Source organism: Crocodylus porosus, unplaced genomic scaffold (assembly GCF_001723895.1).
Source record: "Crocodylus porosus isolate Cpor-Errol unplaced genomic scaffold, CroPor_comp1, whole genome shotgun sequence".
NCBI lineage: Eukaryota > Metazoa > Chordata > Crocodylia > Crocodylidae > Crocodylus > Crocodylus porosus.
The window spans coordinates 42,257,114-42,274,944 of NW_017728909.1; the positions used below are offsets into that span (position 1 = coordinate 42,257,114).

General features: G+C 45.9%; 1 protein-coding gene across 2 annotated transcripts in view; it reads left to right on the forward strand.

Annotated features, from left to right (window-relative positions):
- The first annotated feature begins 6 nt into the window (after positions 1-6).
- The window catches only part of RGS7BP (regulator of G-protein signaling 7 binding protein), a 97,662-nt gene continuing 79,837 nt past the window's right edge, over positions 7-17,831 (forward strand). For both annotated transcript variants that reach the window (XM_019532135.1, XM_019532136.1), the window contains exons 1-2: positions 7-161; positions 2,496-2,662. In XM_019532135.1, coding sequence (XP_019387680.1) covers positions 9-161; positions 2,496-2,662 — 320 coding nt within the window. In that variant the 5' untranslated portion in view covers positions 7-8. The remainder of the gene's footprint in view (positions 162-2,495; positions 2,663-17,831) is intronic.

Here is a 17,831-nt window from a genome sequence, read left to right on the forward strand (position 1 = left end):
GCGTGTGCATGAGTGCTGCAGCGAATGGGCGCAAGAAGCGCCCCCGGCCCGCCGCCCTCTTCCACCTCGGCAAGCCCCTGCCCGGCCGGGACGGCGAGCGCCGCGGCAGCGGCGCGGACGGCGCCTGCCGCAGCCAGCGAGCCCTGGAGGACTGCAAGGCGGTGGGTATCGCCCGGGCGGCACCTGCCTGGCCCTGCGGAGCGCCGGCCCAAACGCGTCCCTGGCCGAGAGCGAGCCCGGCTCCGGCCCCGGCTCCGGCACCTCCCTGCCGGCACCCCTGCCGCGAGCCCTCCCCAGGCACGGAGCGGCTCCCGCCACCCGGGCAGTCGCCAGGGCCTGGCGCCGGGGCCGCGCTCGTTTGGCCCCGGACAGTCATTCATCCCTACATAGACACAACCGCAGCAGCTTCCCCCGGCTCCAAAATCCCCGGGCTGGCGGGGAGGCGCCAGGTCCACCCGACTTGCAGCCCCGCGGATTTCCCGGGCCGTGGTGTCCTCGCGGGGCTCCGCCTGCCCCGAGCATTTGGACCCGACGCAGCCCACAAAAAGAGCGGCACAAAATGCTGTGACGCCCCTGATTGCAGCTGGGAGCCAGGCCCCAGCCGCGCAGACCGCCAGCCTAGGGTCTGCCCGAGCAGGCTGTTGCGCCTTGACTTGGAAAAATCTGGACCCTGAGGCATCTGGATCCAACATAGCTGCTCATCTCCTGCTGGATCCTGCCCCCCTCCCCCTTTCAAATTTGAATGTCTAAATACAGGGGAAAGGGTGGCAGCTCCTACCGCACTCGAAATAACCAGATGGCACTGCACACTGTCACAGCCATTCCAGAAACGCACATCCAACAAGTGGATCCAGCAATTTCCTCTTCATGTCCAACCTTAGCATTGGGGCAGCCACTTTAAAGAAGTCAAATTGCAACAGCTGCTTTTCTCCATTCTTTAGCTGGTGGCATTTCTGGATCTGAAGGAAAACATGTTAGGGCCAAACTGCCAAGACCCTGTGTAGTCCAGGAGCTTGAATCTGGCTTTTATGCTGGTGCTGCAAAAACAGGAGAATGCTGTTCGGCAGCAGGAAAATAGCTACGCTTTCCCTCTGTCTGGGCAGATGGTACAGAAGCCGCCAAAAATGTGGCTGGCTTCATCTGTATCCAGGTGCTGGGTCTGGTTCTTGTGGGATGATTATGCTACAAATATAGCCGTTTCAGGTACTTGCAGCTACATTTCTTTCTCTTAGGCCAGGGAACACAGGGGGCTTGAGGTCAAATTTCATGGTATCCAGGTGTACCAGAAGAGGCACCTGAACCTTTTGCTATTCTCCCTGTACAATGTGGAGGTTGGCAGCTCACATGGGTAGGGTTTTAGGTACTGTTTCTGAGTCTTTAAGAGCTTATTGCATTGGCCAGCATTAGGGACCAGATTGTATTAGTGCAGCAGGAGAAGCTATACTTGCTGTTTTTGTGGGCATTTGAATTTGGGGTCGTGGCTCCAAAATATGACTGAACTCATCCAGGTGCCAGATCCAGGTTTTTTAGGTGTTTCTTTTGCTGTGATGTGTTGAGGACTGATTTTATTTTGGAACAGTTAGGAGTGGCTTTACTCATTTTCTGCTTTGATCGAATATAGAGACTTGCGTTAAATTTGTCAGGATAAAGATAGACAGATTGTTACCTTCTTCCCCCCATAAGAGCTACTTCTATGCATACATACATTTCTTGCATCCAATGATTGCATACAATTTATTTCTTTAAAATAAACACATATGGTAGATTAATGGAGCAAAATAATAGTCCTTCTAACACTTTGAATGCAGCAATTTATCCAGGGGAGTCTGAGCTATTATAATATTATGATGCCGGGTTGGAATAGTTCTGTGGCAAGGCTGAGAGGTTTATCTACTTCTTTGTCTATATTTCACACTGGACAAGGTGCTACCTGGAATACTAAGTGGAAAGTAACTATCTAGCACATCTTATCAGCCAACAACTTCAGATCAATTTCAAGTCTGAAACCTGGGTTAGAGGCCAATGATAGGAAGGAAATCATTACAGAGTAAATTAGTAAAGTCTCCGGTGCATAAATGAATGGTATGTTCCACTCCCTAAATGCACTGCTAATCAGAAAGCAGGGAGGGCGGGGGGAGGAGAGAATCATTTCAGGAAATATTTTGTCTTTAATGATGATGAAAACTAATCCCTTGCTATCCATAGTAAAGAAGCTATTATTTATGTCTGCATGTCTGCATGATATTTAAAATTAATAACTCAAGCACTTTGAAATGGTTAGAGTTGAAATACTACCTTCCTACAGGTGAGCAGTTATAGTACAGATGAAGCAGCTTGCATGAAGGCCTTAGTAATTTACTGAACCTTAGAGATTTGATTCTGTATCCACTGAAGTCAATAAAAATAGAAGCATGATTGACTGCTTTTATAAATGCCCCAATGTTTTATCAATATAGTTAAATGTTTCATGTAAGTAAACAATCTCTGTTTTTCAGCTTGTCCAGGAGTTTAATACCCAAGTGGCTCTATACCGGGAGTTAGTCATTTCCATTGGGGATGTGTCAGTCAACTGTCCGTCTCTACGTGCTGAAATGCACAAGACTCGAACCAAAGGATGCGAGATGGCATATCACGCACACCAAAAACTATCAGCAATTTCTGGGTAGGATTCAACTTATATTTTTCCATTCAAGGAAGTACCTTAAAAAATTCAAGCTTCTTGTTGCTAAATGTTATATCAGGTGAGCCTTGTGTAAAAGGATTAATCTGTTTTGTTTCTATTTTAAGCAGACATCTGGATTCATTTAAACTAAGAGATATATGTTCTTGAACTTGACAGAAAATATAAATCCCTACCCAGTATCACTTTGGGCCAAATCATGTTTTCCTTAGTAAGAGCATTCCATTGGCTAGAGTGAGTTTTTTGTGCAAGGTGAACATAATTTAGCCTCAACCTGCTAACCAACACCAAATAAACAATAATATAGAAGCTGATGAACTTAAAAGGTGAAATTAACCAAGCACTCCATGGCCCTGACCTTGCAGTCTCAACAAAATGATTTGTTAGCGGAAGTGCTGTGTAACTGAGGACTTGCAGGATCATGGAAAAAGGAAAGCTGTTTTTTAACAGCTAAAATAGTCTGTGGAGAAGAGAAGTTGCTCTGTCATAGATCCCCTCAGAAGCATTAACATAATACAACATCAAAAATCATGTATGAGAAATGTTTATTACTTAAAACTGATTTTATTCAAGTAACAAAAGCCTAATTTCAGAGGCTACTGCAACTGACATATTTGAAGACCAGATTTTCAAAAGACCAGCCTCCCTCCTGCAGGTGCAATCTGTATTTGTAAAACCTACATCTGCAGCTGAATTTGGGGCAAAGCTAGAGTTGCCATTACCTGTATAAAATAGGAAGGCTGAGTTTCTAGGGTACTTAGGATACTTACCCCAAGATTACCAATTATCACACTTTTTCCAGTTCAGACCACAATTTAGTGTATAGTTCTTGTGGACTGTCTTCTCTTCATTTGCTTCTATATAGCACCTCATGGAAACCAGAAATCACATTCATAGAATCCATTGAGGAAAAATATGTACTGGTGTGTATTTTAGCTGTCTTCAATGTAAGATGTATTTGGCTTCTTTCAAAAGGACAATTCACAACATCCCTTCATTAGCTCTTCCCCTTGCATTCGTTTCTGCTTCTCTCCACTAAAATCAACTTCAGTGAAGCCTGAACTCACCACAGCTCTTAAAGCAGACATGCCTTAAAATATATAGAATTCCATGTTTTCAATAATTTTACATTTTAATTCACCTATCTTTATCATTCAGCTATATTAAGGCATCTTTTTAGGTCTTCTGACTCTCTACTTGTCTTGAAAAGAGGTCAGTCTTCTCAAGTCCAGCTTTTTCTGATTTGATTCTGCAGTAAAGGTAAATCACTAAATGTATGACACTGAGATCCTTCTTATGGCAAAATAACATGTTTGAAGACAGGCTAGACTAACTAGGGCACTTTGAAAACTAGTTCAGAGAAGTATAGCGTGAGCTTTTGTGACCCTGAGCTCATTTCATCAGATGCTCTGAAAAGACATGCACAACACAGTTTATCAGATAGAGTGATCTGAATACAAAAGACAGGGAAGGGGATCTCGAGAGAGGCAAACAAGTAATAAACCCATAGGGATAAAGAGGTCATAAAAAGCTAATTCAGGTAATGGGATAAGAATCTGTAGACGTTCAGACCATACTTAACACAATCCGGTCTGTGGATGATTTCTTATTCCACAATTTTGCATTCAAGTTCGTTTTTAAAGTTTTTTTTGTCATCTAAGAAATCTACCTTGATGTCAATGAAATGTCCAGGTTGTCAAACCCAGGATTAAGTCTCATTGCAGGATAAGCCAAGCAAAAAAGCTGATGTCTCTCACAAGTGTGAAATCCACTCTGTCTTCATTGTGCCTGAGTATTCGTGTTCTGTGCAGAGACAAGGAGGTGAAATCTGCTTGCCTAACACCGAGCCGTATAATAGCTGGTGTCTAACACCTCTGCATCCACTATTAAATCAACTGGTGTAGGTGCACATAGACCTTCAACACCAATTGTGGAGGCTGCTGGGCTCACTTAATTTAAATGTCCATTCCTGGCTCCCTTCCCCGCCCCACCTCCCCCACACACACCTTATCACAGCCTTCTGTGCCAGTCTGTGATATCCAGCATAGATTTCTGTGAAAGAAAAAATGATGAACTGACGTTTCTTTGTGGTTGTAGTGCCCAAGATAGCTCCTATGTGGGATTAAGTGAGGTGCAGGGCTTGCATTCACTATAACCATCAAGCATTAAAACACTGACAAAACATTGCATTTTGTATCATTGCCACTTCTATCAGATTTACTTTTGTGCAAAATTCTCTTAAGTAGATCTTCTTTCTGATGTGTTCAACAGCTGTCTATCAGAAAGAAAAAGAGAGGAAGAAAGAAACAGCTGTTTTTAAACTAACTCACAGCATGTAGAACTTGAAAATACCACAGCATGTAGAACTTGAAAATGAACAGTTCAAACAAAAATTGTCTTAATTCATTTCATCCTCAAAGATGGAGTAAGGTAAAAAGTAACAAAGATTATGAATAGTAAAAAAGTAACCTGGGAATTTTAAAAGCCACCCAGTTGGGATGTAGTAACAAAAGAAAAGAAATGTATCTTTTAAAAGCATGTTTTTAAGTGAGTATGTCTTAGTTGGAACTGTCATATACACGAAGATATGCTAAAGGTTCGGTAGTTGCTATGAGACTGACATTTAACTAATCTACAGTTGTTTTAAATAATTCTAAATACTGCAATATCCATAACAACTGGTAGATGGTAAAAAACCATCATAATTTACTTGTTTAGTTTGATAGGGATTTCACAAGATCTACTTCACATGTTTAGTCTCTTTCAGTTGAGTAATGAGGGGAACTGTGTGAGCCAAGTTAACTTGTTTCATGCTGTGTAAGAAGGCCACCTGAACATGGAAGGTGGGAGATAGGACTGCAGTGAGGATGAAGAAAGAGAAACAGGGACAAAGCAATAGATATTGAGATTCAGTTCCTAATTTTGCAAGAAGAGTGATGCATTGTACATGAGTCAGCCTCTGAAACAATGTAGGGATGAAATGGATTGTGGGTAATGTAATGGACCAGGGACCATAGAATCTTTTTTTTCCCTAATGCTTTTCTTTCTAACATATTTAGAGACTGGGATGCACTGGGAATGAATGAAACAGTCAAGAGGGCAGTCAGTCCATTGTTCAGAAACTACTGAGAGCCAATGAATGTAATTATTCTGCTGCATTCTCTGTTCTAATTCTTCATAGCATAAAGCTGTATGTCCCAGAGCCACTTAATGGTGCAGTTCTCCACACTTTCTTTTAACAGCAAAACAGTTAACAAGCCGCATTAACAGAATACAGAATTTCAAAGTATATAATTAATTTATTAATTAAACTGACTAGCAATTTACCCTGTACTGTTATGTGGACTTTCAGGTCCATTACATCCTGTCCCGTTTCCCCCCCACCCTGCCCACCTGAGATATCTGTACAACTGTTCTCAGGCACTTATAAATCTAGTAGTTCTTTTTGTGCCAAAATCTTTTTTGAAAGTATTTGTGTTTATTGTAAGCACCTCAGGACTGGAGCATTTTAACATCATTGCACTGTAATGCACTCAAATGGGGACAGCTACATTAGACACAAATTTACTTGCATAATTCATCATTCCAAGGAATCTTTGTATCCCTACCATGTCTACTGGGGCAAGCTTGTTGGTGATGACCTCAACCTTTCTGTATTCTACCTGTATCCCTTGCTGTGTTAGTTTTCCTCTTAAATATGCTATTTCTTTTCATACCAATGTTGCTTGGAGGTTGTAATAATGTTCTTCTACTGTTTTTGTCCAAATCATCATCCAATGAGAACTTAGAATCCTCCACACAATGCAAAATTTGCAGTATTTTGCAGTGAAGCACCTCAGTTCCACACACAACCCAAATGGCAGTGTGAAGAAATAGTATCTCCAGAGAGAGTGTTGAATGTATACAAACATGTACTCTGCTTCTCCAAGAAGACCAGACAGCATGTTGCTGGTGCATCATGTGTAGAAAAATATTTGGCACCTGTATTTTTTATCAGAATTTTTATTTCTGTAGGTTGTGGAAAATGCTCCTAATTATTCAGTCCTTTTCAGTCTGTCTGTAAGCAAAGAGTTCCACGTTTTTCTTTCCTACAACAACTGGAAAGTATGCCTGCTTCACTGGTTTTTCTAAAAGACCTTGGAACTAAAAGAGAACCAGTAATGGGAGAAAGCAGAAGAGATTATATGTTCAGAATAAAACACTGGCAGAAGGGACAGTGAACAAAGGACAGGGATGAGATAGGAATTGGAAGAGAAGGCACCAGCAGCAGATGCACTACCTGCAGGGGAGACAGCTAAGGAAATGAAGGAACTGCTTGCTGTCTACTCTAGCATGTAAGTGGGGTAGATGAAATAAGAGACAAAGAAGATGACAAAGGCAAGGTGCATCAAGGAAACATACAGTTTTGGTATGGGGTGTGTCCTGGGTGGCTGTGTTGAAGCGGACAATGAGGAAGGAATTTTAAAGAACTAGGGTTTTTATTTGAAATGTTCTTAAAATCCATAGCAAGAGGAATGATTAATGTTGCCTGGTGCTGTGGAGCTTATGCAGAAAATAAAAATAAGGGCTGTGTTATCTTTTTTTCACTGAAATTATACCTAAGAGTTAAAGGGGCAGTTTCAGCCATGGGAGTAGTATGACCTTGATGGAGTTGTTGTGCTTGGAAGACAGAGTTGAGCTAGGGAAAATTCAGAGGTTGCCTACACATGGTAAACTTACTGGGTCTGGCAGCATCTTCAAGTGGGCTACTTGCTAAAATGGACATAGAATAACCATGTTCTTAGTGAATTTATGCTGGCTAATTAATACAACAGTGAGAGTACGAGTGACAGTGTCTTCATCTATATGAGTGGCAGACTGCTCAGTTTTTAGTGCACAGTCATTTAGTACGGTACATACTTAATCAAGTACTAAATGATTGCACAGTAACCAGCATTACTGCACAGTACTGTTGTTGCACAGTAGCATTACCTTCACAGTTCATGCCCAGCAACACTATGGTGCTATAGCAATGAGCTATGACTTAGTAACTCATTGCTGTTCCGCCATAGCATCTCATGTAGATGCACACAGTGATAGTTAGCCTATCTTCATGCTAATGAGGCACATAGCATGACCCCCCCCATGCTAATGAGGCATGTAGCTACATTGTTAGGGACAGGCTACCTCTTGGATGTAGCTACATTGTTAGGGGCAGGCTGCAGGGAGAAGTCCAGCCGGCTTGAAGCTGCTGCTGCAAGATATGTTAAGTTTATTGCCTGGGCATGACCAGAGCCTCTGACAAATAAGCTATGAGAACTCTGCATTGACCTATCATGTGGGAGCAGTCATGTGAGAGGAACTCTGTAACAGAACCTTTAGGACTCCTTTTCTGCATCCCCCTCCAACAGGTTTTCCTGTAGCCCTGATTAAATATTCAGGGCATGACCCCATATGGATATGGCCTTTCGTAGTATGATCTCTAGTCAGAAAATGATCCAGGCAAAATAATCATGTTTACATCATAGAAGTCTCTTTCTTAAATTTACAATGCCTCTTACATATTTCCAGAACAGTCATAGCTGTATTTCCTGAACAGTCACTCCAACGCTATCGATAAAATGCAAACACGTTTCTACAGAAGAAGCTTGCTAATCTTGTAACCCTATCCTAGTCATAGTGATGTAACAAGCACCTTAAAGCAATTACACCTTTGCATTTGGTTGCTTATATATTTTTCTTGTCAAAACTCTGTGAAGTTCTCATACAAGAGCGGGTGTCCAAGGTTGTATATTGGTATAGCATCACACCAACACCATTATGACTTTTTGGGGAAAAGAAATATAAATTAAAAAATATTTAAAAACATTCCAGCTTTTCCTCATAAGCTTGCAGCAGTGTAAACCTTTTACTGATGATACCTCAAGACTCAAAGTCAAATCCTGCTCATTCTATTGCTACAAGAAGTCCAATTGATTTTAGTGTGATTGTTCCCAGAGTAAGGAGAGCTATATGTAGCTCTTGCACTAGATTATTCTAGTTTATTATGGAGTTGGAACCTAGAAACCTCAGTGGCATTCTGCCTTATCTTGTATGTTTATAAAGTAACAGGGGTTAGAGTCAAAGTAAGAGAGACTAAAGCAGGAACAGAAAGTGAGCCAGCAGGATTTTTTCAAAGATTTAAAAATGGAAAAGCTACTGGGAGGGTGTAAACTGAGAACTGAAGGTTTTATTTGCTTTTTCTGGGAGAGGGTTTGGTCAGGATAGTAAGGGACTAGGTAGAAACTATTATTGGCTGCAGGAAGAGTAATGTGGAGTTGGGTTTGTGGACAAAGTACATTATGTTGGTGTGTAAGCAAGGACAAGAAGCAAACTCCGACCTAGATTTTCAAACCCAGGAGTTCACAACTGAACACACTTCTGTAAATCTGTGCAGAAAGAGCCAGTCATTCAGCACTGGGGGTGGGGGGCAGGGAATATAATGTTGCATAGGTAGGCAAATGGGGAACTATATTTTGTGGAGGGATTATCCAAACCTCACAGAACCTTTGCCTTTTCTTTCCCTTATACAGTATTACCGGCAACTTGTAAGATTACTCATTGCTTGTGTCCAGAAGCCCAGATGACATAATAGGTATTCTAGTGTCTTGTTATCTAGAGAGACAATAATAGTTAGATGATTATGTAAACCTAGCTCAAGGAAGAATTACCATCAAGTGGTTATGGTCATATTCTGAGCCACAATAATTATACTTGCCACAGAAACTGCAAGATAAAATTTCCCTATCCTACTTTGTGGCATATTTATTATTTGTATAACAAAATCATTAAATGCAATCTCCAACCAACTCCCTCCCCCTCCTCCCCCCCAAAAAACCAACCTCCCTCCCTACCTTCTCTGAATTCATAGAAAAAGTAAGGGAGCATACTTAAAAATTATGCCTTTGCCATATTGCACTTCATTCTAGGGGTAAGTACAGACAATCAAAAAGCCTGAATCAGTTCAGTCTTCACAGGTTAGTCGAAGTTGCATAGATTGAACAGATAAACAAGTGAAAAGGCATTCATAGTGTTCTGCGTTCTCAGTTTTTATATTAAAAAAAAATCCAGGAATTTTTTGGGGTTTATTTTCCAAATCTGGCTGAAATCAGGATAAAAGGAAAAAATTTGGTTTAAATTGGGGAAAATAATAATACATTCCTGTGGCAGGAAGGGAGGGAGGGAGTAAGGCTGGGACTAGCGAACGGAAGGAGAGGGGTGCAGCCCAGCCTGTTGGCTGCTCCTGGGGCTTCAGCAGGGAACAAAATGGAGGGAACTGTCAGTGGGTGTGGGGTGGGGGGGGTGGCTCTTGCTGCTACATGCACCCCGGGAGGGCTGCAGGCTGGGGGGCTGCTCCGGGCTCTTCCTGTGGGGTGCGTGCCCCCAGGTCTGTGCGCAGGACAAAAGCAGGCTGCTGCTGCCTTACACCTGCTGACTTCCAGTTCCCTCCACAGCTAATGTCGGCCATTCCCAGGGCGGCTACAGCAAGGGCTGGGGTGAGTAGGAACAAGCAGAGCCCCAGGGAGTATGGTGCCGTTTGTCCCCACTCACCCCAGGAGTGGCCAATGCCAGCTGCCTGCAGCTGCTGCTGGGCTGTGCTGTGCCCTGAACCCCCCCGAGGCTCCGCTTGTCCCTACTCACCCCAGCGCCTGGACTGCACTGTGCCGTAATGGAGGCATCTGGCATCAGCTGCTCCCAGACCTGCTGCAGCAGAGCAGACAAAACAAGCAGAAGCCCCAGGGGACATGGGGTGCAGCACAGCTTGTCCCTGTTCACCTCAGCCCCTGCTGCAGTGGCCCTGGGAGTGGCTGGCAGCAGCTGCCTGCAGCTGACACCACCTGCCTGCACCACAGCATGGCACAGCCCAGGGGTTGGGGAGAGTGGCGCATGGCCAGATGGGGGGGCGGGGGGGGGACCCGATCCCAGCACCAGCACCTGCACTGGCACCGGCACCTCCCGCCCCGCCCAGGGTCAAAGCTGGGAGCCCTGCACTCCCAGGCAATGGCTTCAGCTCCATGAACCTGTGTGGAGTGGCTGGGTTCAGCACTCACCACAGGGAACAGGACTCACAGCTCCCAGCCCCAGGGACAGGGCTGAAGCCAGAGCCGCCGGGGTGCAGCTGGGACCCATCCACCCCAAGAGCAATTCCTGAGGCCCCTCCTGCCCCACCCAGCGTCAGAGTTGGGAGCCCCATGCCCCCAGGCAGCGGCTCCAGCCCCAACGTGATCACCTTCTCCCCATCTGTGTGCGGCTGCTGCCACCCTCCCTTCTCCGCATCCTGCTGGAAACCTGTGCCTCAGGTAACTGGCACTTTTAGCTTACTGGTGCCCCCCAGCCATTCCCTACTCATGCTGGTTAACAGGGATTTTACTGTACCCAGTAAAATTCAGTGAACTGAAAAATGGGTGTAAAACAGTAAAACCAAATAACTTCAGTAAAAAAAATCAGGGACCGTATTGGTGAAAATTGGTAAAAACTGAAAACGTGGAACACTAGGCATTCATTTTTGAATCCAGTAATGCAGCTACATCCTGCAGTGGCTCAGGCTGGAAGCCTGGGTGAGGTGGAGGGTGCTAAAGCACACTTTCCCTGCTCACCTGGAGCAGACAGCATGGATCACGGCTAGCCCGCCCACTCTAGGTGGGGTTTGCAGGAGAGGTGCAAAGCCTCCTGGAATGCCTGGGGACTGTGAGTTAACTTGCACGTGCAGGGCATCTGGGGTAGAAGTTCAATAAACCAATTTAACCTAAATCAGTTAAGTCTGTTACTACTTCCATCCAGGTTTATTTTAAACTGGTTTTGGCCATTTTGAAAGTGGTTTATGTGCACTGAACTTTCCAGTTTCTAATCACATAGATCAGTATGGGTAGTTACTGTGCCATGCACACAGTGCATGGTTAGATTTTGCTGCTGCGGTGACATAGCTGCCAATCGCATGTAGACCCATGTGATCACTACATCACTGTAGCATGTCACATAGTAGAAAAAGTTTTTAATGTTTAACTTGTAAAGTGAAATCAGTCACTGCAGGCAAGAGGGGCACCTCAGGAGAAATAAAATACAGCTCAACAGGAGAGAACTTTTATAATTGTGAATCAAAGCAAGGTAAAAAGCAAAGCCAGCAATGAACTACAGCTCTCCCCAGGCTGGATAGCAGTTGCACAGAATCTATCTTATATGACGGCCTTCACAGTAGCTTCTCTTGTACTCCTTCCCCTAAGCACCTTGCTTTTGTCAAAGCACATGCCAATATAGATAGATGGAAAGTAAAAATAGCTTTGCAATGCACAGCAATTATTTTCATGTGTGATTACACTCCTCAGTGAAATGTAAAGGAGGCATGCCTAATCATGAATGCCGCATACCCCCAGAGGCTGTGGGGCACGGTGAGCTCCTGCATGTGGTGGCGATGTTGTCGGTGGCAGGAGCGTGGCAGCAGCAAGTGGCGAGCTCCTGCAGTCGGCTGCAGCACTGGGGAGGTGGGGGGTGGCAAGCACCGACCAGTGATCGGCAACCACCCACAACTCCTCTTGTGTTCAGCACACCACCGAAACTTTGGGATGTTCAAGAAATGCAGTATCTGCCCCCAGACAGTACAAGGAAACCTAAATATCTCAGCCACTACTCACCACTCCCTTTGACATTACTGGGAGTTGCCCATGTCAACTGAGGGAATCATCAGGCCCTAAATATATTATTAAGCACAAGAGGGCTGCACTACATGTATCTAATCTGTTTGGGTCTTTGTGGTAGTGTGCTGATACTGTACATTCTGTAATCATCAAACAGCCTGACTAACTGCTGTTTCCTCCTGTGGCAGCACAGTCTGGGCTGGGGCAGCCCTAGAGGATGGGGGTCAGCACTCTTCAACCAACAGTCCTGTGCATGGGCCGTGGTTTGCAAGTGGACTGCCGCTGGAGTGTGGCTCCCGCCCCACTCCATCTTCCAGTGGTGGTAGTGATGGAGCAAACCATCACAGTGGACAGAGGTGAGGCACCTGTCACCTGCTGCCTGCTTGCTGTGACACCAGGCACTCAGGGCGGGCTGCTGTGGGCCAAGGGTGTGAGCAGTGGCAGATGCAGGAACTGGACTGTTGCAGCTTGGTCCAGCCCACCCCCATGGCCCAGGGGCATGGGCAGTGACTGGCCCATGGCAGCTCACCTCGAGCACCCAGTGCTGCTGCAAGTAGGCAGTGAGTGATAGGTGCCTCATTTCTTTCCACCACGATGGTTTGCTCCACCGCAATGGTTTGCTCTGCCGCCACGGCCAGGAGAGGGCAGGGCATGGACAGCCACACTCCAGCTGCAGTCTGCTTGTAAACTGCAGCTCCCATGCAAGGCTGGAGGCAGGAGGTGGTGGGCACTGACCCCCACCACCTGGGGCTGCCTCAGCTCAGGCTGCAGTGCCACAGCATGAGTCAGCAGTGAGTTAGACTCCTTGCTTAGCCCTGCCCCACCCCCACCTCCCCTTCATGACTGCAGCCAGGTCACATTCCTCATCCTTTGGCCCCTCCCCACCGACCTCAGCATTGGGTTCCACTTGCTGCTCCTCCAAGGGACTTGGCCCAGGTGCTGTGGTGCAGGCCCTGCCTAAGGGGATCTTCAGCATGGAAGGGAGCCAGCACTATGTCAGTGCCTGTGCCACTCCCCGCTTACCCTTAGGCTACTGGTGTCTGGCCACTCTCTCGCTCCTGCTGTTGGAGTAGTGAGCAAGTAAGCAGGGATGGGGGGCTGAGCCTGCTTTCCCCACTCCTAGGCACACCCTAGAAGGGTCGCTGCAGGCCAGGGTGGGACTTCATACCCCTTCATAATCATACTAAGCCCTGAAGAAGCTTGGCCCTGCCCCACCCTTAGCTCAGTTTCTCTCCAGCCAAGGGTTTGCTCTAGAAACCCCCAGCCTCTAGCCTGAGCCACTGCAGGCATGTGTCTACATTTCCGGAATCAAAAGTGAATGTCTATTCACTTGCATATTGGTTCAATCTACAGGTTAAACTAACCTGCAAAGATTGAATCAATTTAGGCTCAGACTTTTTTACTTTCTGTCCAGAAGACTACCCACTAATTTTTTTTTCTATTTCTCCTATAACTTTAAACAGGAAGACAAGGGTAGTTTTCCCCCAAGTTATTGTTTTAACAGCATTTAAATGAGAATCACAGTTCATTCCAGAGAAAGTTATCATGGTCAAGATAGTTCATTCCACTACCGCTGCTGGGAGAGGGAAAGGGGTGGGGAGCCACACTTCAGCTGTAGTCTGCCTGCAAGCCATGGCCCCTGCACAGGACAATAGGTGGTGGGTACTGACCTCCTAGGGCTGCCCCAACCCAGGCCATGCTGCAGGAGACAGCAGTGAGTCAGGCTCTGTGATTAGCCCTGGCTCCTCTAACCCCTGCTCTGCACCTACAGCCAGGTCACATCCCCCCTACCCTGCTCCCTCACAGTCACCTTGGCATTGGGCACAGCTTGCCACTCCTCCAAGGGACTCGGCCCAGGTGCTGCATCCTGGGGCCTGCCTGAAGGGATCTTTAGCACGGGATGGAGCCAGCACCATGTCAGTGCCCATGACCCTTCTCAGGTTACTGGTATCTGGCCACTGCAACCCCGGGTGCACAAGTGGAGCCTGTCAGTGCCCATGCGACACACCCCCTTACAATGGGGGGATTAACCCCCCCCTTCCCCTCAGGCTACCAGGGTCTGGCCATGCTCTCACACCTGCCTCTGGAGCAGTGGGGGGGGGGGCTGGGGATGCCTGGTAAGAACTGCTGCCCCCTTGCCAGGCAGACCTGGCTGCACTCCAGAGAAGAGTTTTGTATGCCCACCCCCTTCTCAGCCATCCAGAGCAGTGATAGTGCTCTAGCTAGGAAGGAGAGGGGTGGGGCCAACCCTGCTTGGCTGGAACAGATAGCCTAGCCCAGCCCAGGGCTGCAGAGGGGACTCTGTTTTAACTTAAACCAGGAAGGAGGCTGGGACAGAAGTTTCATAAACCGGTTTGACCTTAGTTAGTGAAGTCTGATACTACATTCAACCAGATTTATCTCAAACCAGTTTTTCAGCCATTTTCAAACTGGTTTATGTGCACTGTCCTAGCCCAAGAGTTGGACTCAAAGCAATTCAGTGAGGAGAACACACTGTTATTTACTAAATATGGAATTCTCAAAATATCTGGTCTCCAGACTCACTCTCACCTTTCTTTTGTCCCTGCATGTCTCTGGAGAGCTGCTCTCAGTAGCTCAGTGGAAACTGTGGATGCAAATATGAATACCTTCCTTTAGATAGTTTTTCCTTAAAAATAGAGTCAGATCCAGTAAAGGAGTTCAACATTTATGATGGAATTTTGGTGCCTAAATCTAAAATTGCAGTCTTGGAAAGCCCAAAAAGTCCTGCTTGTGCCCAGGTGCAGATGCACCTTAGCTCTGAGAGGTCTAAGCATCTTGGCAACTAGATGACAGCTAAATCCACTCTAGAAACTAGGTGTTTCTCCTACTAAGTACCCCAAGGTACTCAAAGCAAGCCTACTCAAAACATGCTTGCCCAACACTGACAGGATTGGGCTGTCCCCCAAAAATGCAGAGGCAGTGACCATGAACACTGCATGCCCCCAGAGGCTGGAGGGGGCATGGCAAGCTCCTGTAGGTGTAGCAGTGCTGTTGGTGGCAGGAGCATAGCGGTGGCAAGCAGGGAGTTCCCATAGGCAGCTGTGACACTGGCGGGGAGTTTGCAGAGCTCCTTTTGCCATCCTGAGTGAAATGTCCCTGGGGGTCCCTCCTATCTTCAGTGTTTCCCTATTGACTAGTTCTGGGTGGCTTTTTGCCTACTGTGCTGGCTGCCTTGGATTTTATTCTGAACTGCCTAACTCATGCAGAGAGGCCAGGCAGCTTGCTGAGGGTCCTGGATTTCCTTCTGAGGCCCAGATACCTTAGGCTAAGTACAAACAATCAAAAAGCCCAAGGCTGAATTGATTCAGTTTTCGCAGGTTATTTTAAATTGCAGAGATTAAACTGAAAAACACCTGGACACACATTTACTTTTGAGTCAGGAAATGCAGCCACATGCCTGCAGTGGCTCAGGCCAGACGCTGGAGGGCACTAGAACAAAGCTCTCTAGCCAGCATGGCCTGTATGATCGCTTCCTCTTCCTGCTGCCCCTGCGATTTGCAGTCCAGAGTCACAGCAGCAGGACTCTGCAGGGTTATTCATCACTTCTGCTTCCTGCTTCTAGGTGATTTTTAGTCCACAGTCACAGCCAGCAGTAAGTTTCAGTAAATTTATGAGGGCAGAGTAGATCTGTACTCAGCGGAGGAGGGGGTTTAACTGGGGAAAGCAAGGTTTAAACACCCTCCCTGGCTCCAGACCCCAGCCAGGGTTTGCCTGGTTGGGGGTAATCCCTGCCTCCCCCCAACCCTTCTCTGCTGAAGCAGACAGCATAGTCTGGCCCAGGGCTGGAAAGCTTGCTAGGATGCTGGAGGACTGTGATTTAACTTGAACCAGGAAGGGGTCTGGGACAGAAGTTTCATAAACTGATTTGACCCAAATCAGTTCTGTCTGTTACTACATTCAACCTGATTTGTCTTAAACCAGTTTCAGCCATTTTGAAACTGGTTTATGTCCACTGAGCTTCTGTTCTGTTACAGGTTTAAACAAGTTTCTGGTGACTTAAACCAGTTTATGTGTAACTTCTGTCCCTAGCCTTAAATTCAGGCCTTGGAGCACTTAAGTCCTTCACTGGATCCAGCACAGCCAGCCCAGGCATGCTGCACCACTGAAAGTCCAGTTGTTTTTGTATGTCTGAATCTATTTGCTTCCAGCTGCTGGAGCCAAGGAGACAACATGGTTTGAGAAACTCCAGTTAAAGGAAAATAACCATCTCTATAGCATGAGTTTAAAATAACCATTCTTTTAAGCTCTTTTTAGCTAAATAAACCTTTTAAAAATACAAGTTTGGAGGGAAAAGTGACTACTCACAAGGAAGAAGGCATATTTCTAAAACAACCAAATATGGGGCCCAAGTGTCCTGAAAGGCTTAATTTCACAGGCATCATAGAGCACACTTTACCCACACTATCAGAATTGGACTTCACCCTACAGCTTGGTAGCAGTCTTCTGAAGCTTGGTAGTAGTCTTCGCTAATGCTGCAGTCTCTGAATTTAGCATTACACCTAAGACAATACTTTTTGCAACCATTCTCTTACTTCACATTTTGGTTTTTGTCTCACCCTCTCTTCCTTCAAGCAAAGTTCCTTACCTGTTAGATATGAAAAGGTGTTCAGAGCCTTTCTAGGAAAGCAGCTTAGTCAGAAAGTAGTCAGCCATGGATTTCAGGCACTAAGAGTGGCTACAGAAGCAGCCAGAGCACAGACCTTTGGAAGCTCAAGGAATTTTCTGCAGATGTATTTCTGCAGCAGATTGGTATTTGCCCAGACTTCCTTCTATTGTACTTTGAAGGTCTTGTTATCATCATAGAGCTTCTTGGCGTATTTCCAGAAGGGTTTTGTAGATTTGAGCCTATTGGGCAGTGGCATAGTGATGTCCTTATTGATTGAGAGGTTTGGGTTATTGATGGCCTTATGGTATTCCCTCACGCATATGGCATTGCAGCAGAGCTATGGGGGAGCAATAGTCGCTAGGACTGGAAGCCATGGCAGTGGCATACTTTTTAGTGTTCCTGATATTTTTATACACATAGCTGCATTTAACTGTGTATCAACAATCTTTGTGTGCATGCTTTTGTTCCAGATTAGGGAGCAATATTCTGTTGCAGAAAAAACAAGTGCTAGAGTGATGGTTCAAAGCATGATTGCATTTGCTCTCCATTGTTCCGGCCACTTCATTATGGTAATGTCTAAGGACCAATGTGATGCCAAAGTGTTAAGCACTGCACAAACAGAATAACAGTGCCTTCAGTGGAAGAGGTTCCAATTTAAATAGACTGACACAGGCTACAGATCAGAGAGAGAAAGCAGTGTGATGGCTGCAAAGAACCCTTTTATTATTTTTTGGGAGGGGGTTAGTTAGGTGGGATTAGATTACTAACTGAAAGAAAAAATGAGGGAGATGTGCATAGACAAGAAAGACTGTATGGGGGAGCAGGACAAGAGCAGCATGTGTGAAGTGAAGCTGAGTTGAAGAGACTGTGCAGG